Below are 4310 nucleotides of genomic sequence, written 5' to 3'. Positions count from 1 at the left end.
TCAAGATCCGAGGTTGACTTTGCAGTCCAGGACGGCACTCTGTCCTCCTTTCACAGAATCAATAGCCTGCCGCAGGATGCTGTCGAGGTCCGAGGCTTTCTCGACCTTGGCGGTGAACAGGTCACCGCCAGCTGCAGCTTTTGCAATGCCGGAATAGTCGGGCACTGGATCAAATGAGATATTGATTTCTTCATTGGTAGCCTTCGAGCCGGCACCTTCTGGATGAACAAGCAGAAGAGATTTCCGAGGAGCATTCCATCCTAAGGCAGGGTCAGCATTGTCACATGCTCTCGATCGTCAAAGGTCACAAGACCGCTTACCCTTGTTGTTGAGGACAATCGTCAGCACGGGGATGTTGTATCTCTTCGATATCCAGTATACGCTTCCTGGTACACTGAAGAGGAATGTTCCATCCCCGACAATTTGCACCACAAACTTGCCCTTTCCAGTTCCACCATTTTCGGCATCAGTAGCCAGCTTGATCCCCAACGTGCCGCCGCCTGACCATCCAAGTCCGCCGCCACCACAGTTGATCCACGAGCCCGGGAGTTCTGGCTGTAGATTGTCGTGGACAAATGCAGTGTTGGTGACAGCTTCGATTGCCCAGATCGTATCTTTGGGGCACGCTTCCCTCAGTTTGCGGCACAGATGCCCCGTACCAAAGGTATCATCAGACTTGGCACCGGCCTTGACAGCAATGTCATCAAGACGCTTCTGGTGCGCCGCTACAAGATCGTCCCACGCTTTTTGACTATTCGGCGAGTCAACCTTGTTGGCAAGTTCGCCGTTTACGAGCTCTGTAATTTGTTGGATGGAGGTAAGGGCATCAGCTCGATACCGATGCCGAGCTGGAACGTAGAATAAAGGCATCATTTGCTTGAGGGGGTCAACGTCAATATGGAATATCTCTGCGGTGTCGGCTGGCTTGCACTGCGTAGGGATCCAAGGGACATCGCAGTCGACAATGAGGATCACATCCGCCTCTTTGATCTCGGCTTCGACTCCGAATCGAAGGCCCAACCATCCTGGGTGCGAGGCCGGGAAGCACATGTCGCTACCACCGGTGTCCAGGACCCGGAGGCCCTTTACGGAGTTGGCAAGGTCGACAAGAGCACCGGGAACCTTGTGGTTGCGTCCAGAGTAACCAGTGATAAGTAGTGGCTTCTTTGCCCCAATCAGAGACTCGGCGATCTGACTAACAGCCTTTTGAGGCAGTCCACCAAGCTCGACACGGTCCCACACGCTTTGCTTAAGATGATATGGCTCGATCTCTTCTTCCATGACCTCTCTCGCACCAACAAGGTAGACGGGGCCCTGAGGATCGCTGGTGGCAAATTGCAGAGCGCGATTGACCATCTGTTTAATGTTTCGACCAGTCTTGATTTCTGCAGAATACCGGCAGTATTGACCGAGGATCAGTTTCTGGTCGGGAACATCCTGGATCCAGTGGATATACTCCGTCCGAGATCCTCGCATTTCGCCCTCGAGGGTGAAGGGGCTCAGGCCGGCAAAGACGAGTATAGGAGCACGACCTGTGCTGGCGTTATGCACTGCGGCACCGAGACCCTGTGTGCCCACATCGACATGCACAATCACCACCTGCGGTTTGCCGGTGAGACGTGCATAGCCGTCTGCCATGGACATGGCCACCATCTGGAGATTACATCAGCGAAAGGGACTGCTTGATGAGCGTGGGAAGCCCCAGCTGGGTAGAATACCTCGTTAGGGCACGTGATGATCCGAGGAAACTTCCCATTCTTCTCTTGCTGCCCTTTCACCATGGCCTCGATGATGCTAGGATGATCCGAACCCAGATTCACAAAGCAATGGGTCACACCAGCCTCCCATATCGCCTCAAAGAATGCAAACGATGCAGTATACATCTTGGGCTCCGCCTCTGTCGAGTAGGCACGAAAATGGGATTTGTGTAATGTTGGAATTCGGCTGCGGCTCGTTACACAGCGGTTCCCCGAATAGACTGTGATTGGGTATGCGACAGGGAGTGCCGGCAAAAATCCTCTAGCTTTACAGAGGTGAAGAGATGGGTTTGTGGAGGGATCTGTAGAAGAAGACGGAGGCTTGGCCGGAGATATAGAGTGAGCTATGAGGCAGCCCAACTGACCAGGCGTGTTGTGCCCTGAACGTGCTCCGCTGCCGGATACTTTGCATTTATGCTGACGAAGGACACCTTGGCCCGGGTACAGTCTCGAAGAGAGAGCGGCAATAGTGACCGAAGGCTTGGGGTCACGCCACGGACGATGGGCTGCAGCAACTCGGCAGAGAGAGTGCGGGGTGCTACGAGGCGGGGTTGTACACGCTGAGTGGAAGAGAGACTGCATCATATTGCCAAGCTAGGTGAGATGGCAGGAGTATCTGCGGGGCTGCGGTTGTGAACTCGGAGATAATCAAGGGCGTGTGAGCTCCGGTGATCAAGACCGGTCAATTGTACGCCCTTGGGCCCTCAGCGACCCAAGTTGTTAAGTGGTTGGTGTTGCTCAACCTTTGGAGAGATGTCGCTGTGTCCAGCGTTGGAATGTTAGCCAACAGAAGCTTTCCCACTCGGTCGACTCCAGTGTCGGGCTCACAAGCCAGCCTATAATTTTCTCAGGTGGGAAAATGGAGATCAGAGTCAGAGAGTCGTTGCTACTGGAGCGGTTTGTGAGTTTCAGTATATTTCGAACGGAGGAGCCGGACGTTGCGTGTAACCCCTCAATACACATGGTGGTCCAGGGGTGAAAGGAAGCCCACGACACCTTGACACTAGGGCGCTCGCTGCCCGAGCTGCCTGCCCTTACATAAGGTGGTCCTGCGCCCGGATAGGCGAAGAAGGACCTGAGATAACCCGCAATCCGGGGAAGGGCCCCAAGAACCTCACAATGGAAGGGGTCACGGGTACCTTAGTACTCGTAGTGTCACGGCGCTTGCCAACTTGCGGCCTTCCAGTTGTTAGCGCGATGCCCTAGGCCGATCGTCGTCCAAACTTGAGCGCACGACTGCTGTACCATAGTACAACTGGAGGCCGTCGCCGCGATTCTCCGCCGACAGCTGGCTTGGGAACCACCACCTTCCGGTACGGCTGTCGGACAGCCACCTTCGCCTTTTACGGGGTCGCACTGCTGGCGAGCTATGGTTCATAATTGACTAGATCGGCCTGAAAGGAAATGGAGATTTACCGATTACCACAAGAATCATGCCTTTGGTTCATGATATCGTCGCGGTCACCATTAGCTCATAAGCCAATCCCGCTTATCGTCGGCGCCGCTTATGGGATAGCCAGAGAGGAGTGATGCGGGTTGAACGTCGATGGTGGACTTTAGCGAAAAGTTAAGACATGCACCAGTGACTACACTTGGCTAGCAATATGAATCTCATCTCGAAAGTGACGATGTCCTCATGCCTAGGTGACGATGCTTTTACGATGGTGATTCAGGGTAAAGGGGGCGTATCCACTCCGGACATCGGCCCTCGAGCTGTGGGAAGCATCGGCACTGGCACCACACTACAAAGCGCACAAAGACCAGCTGCGAGCTGCGCACTTCGTTGCTGTCACTCCTGCATGCTCCGCATCTCTCGTGAAATACCGGTGGTTCTGGTTGATGTGGTCGCGTGGAAGCTTGTCGGTGTCCAGCAACCGGCTCCAGTTGCACCGCGCCACTATAGAGTTCAAGTACCCTTGCCTAGGAAGAGCATTCGTGGTTGCTTGTCTGATCTGCCACTCCATTCAATCGTCGGTGCACTGGATGTGTAGGGTTATTGAAGGGCTTGGGTTGAAACAATACCTAGGTAAGCTGTGGTTCGTGTATGCAAACATATTTGTTGCAGAACGGTCCAGGCCAACCGATCGGATCTCCAGAATGCGACGTAGTGCACTATGGAGCCTGATTGGGCAAATGACGCCACAACCCTTTCGCCATGGCTCTTCAACGCCGACCCCCTGGCCAGGCCTTGGAGTGGCTGGCTTGGCTGTGAGGGTGCCCAGGTGTCTCTGTAGTGGTTCTAGTGGGCTGATGGAGGCGCCAGATGCAACGGTTGTAACGGTCGGACTGGGATCCGGGGAGCCAGTCACAGTTCTCTGGCAATCTTTCTCATTAAGCTTGTTCGCGCGTGGGGTTGAGCATTCACACAGCAGAGTCTGGGATTAAGAGTCAGGTCAGGCTGGGATTCTACTTTCTGTATTTTTGGATCTAGTCGCCTGGAGATGAATGACGACAGAATGGTCTCGCCGCCTCTGCCAATTCAAGCCCATTGAATACGTGGCAAGCGCAGCCATCCGTTCAGCTCGCCTTCTAGCAGGAAACCTGGAAGCCTTT

At 54.3% G+C, this 4310-nt stretch overlaps 1 protein-coding gene across 1 annotated transcript; it reads right to left on the bottom strand.

Moving 5' to 3' along the window:
• Positions 1 to 1883, bottom strand: JN550_012008 (uncharacterized protein; the record flags this gene model as incomplete). The annotated part of the gene is made up of 3 exons (XM_049310437.1): positions 1 to 260; positions 321 to 1653; positions 1719 to 1883. The coding sequence occupies 3 exons, from the start codon at positions 1881 to 1883 to the stop codon at positions 1 to 3; spliced, it is 1758 nt and encodes a 585-aa protein (XP_049165967.1).
• Between the last annotated feature and the right edge of the window lie 2427 nt (positions 1884 to 4310).

Source organism: Neoarthrinium moseri (genome assembly GCF_022829205.1).
Source record: "Neoarthrinium moseri strain CBS 164.80 chromosome Unknown scaffold78_Wmoseri_CBS_16480, whole genome shotgun sequence".
NCBI lineage: Eukaryota > Fungi > Ascomycota > Sordariomycetes > Amphisphaeriales > Apiosporaceae > Neoarthrinium > Neoarthrinium moseri.
The sequence above is the reverse complement of the archived record's forward strand: the minus strand, read 5'-3'. Positions and strand labels throughout refer to the sequence as shown.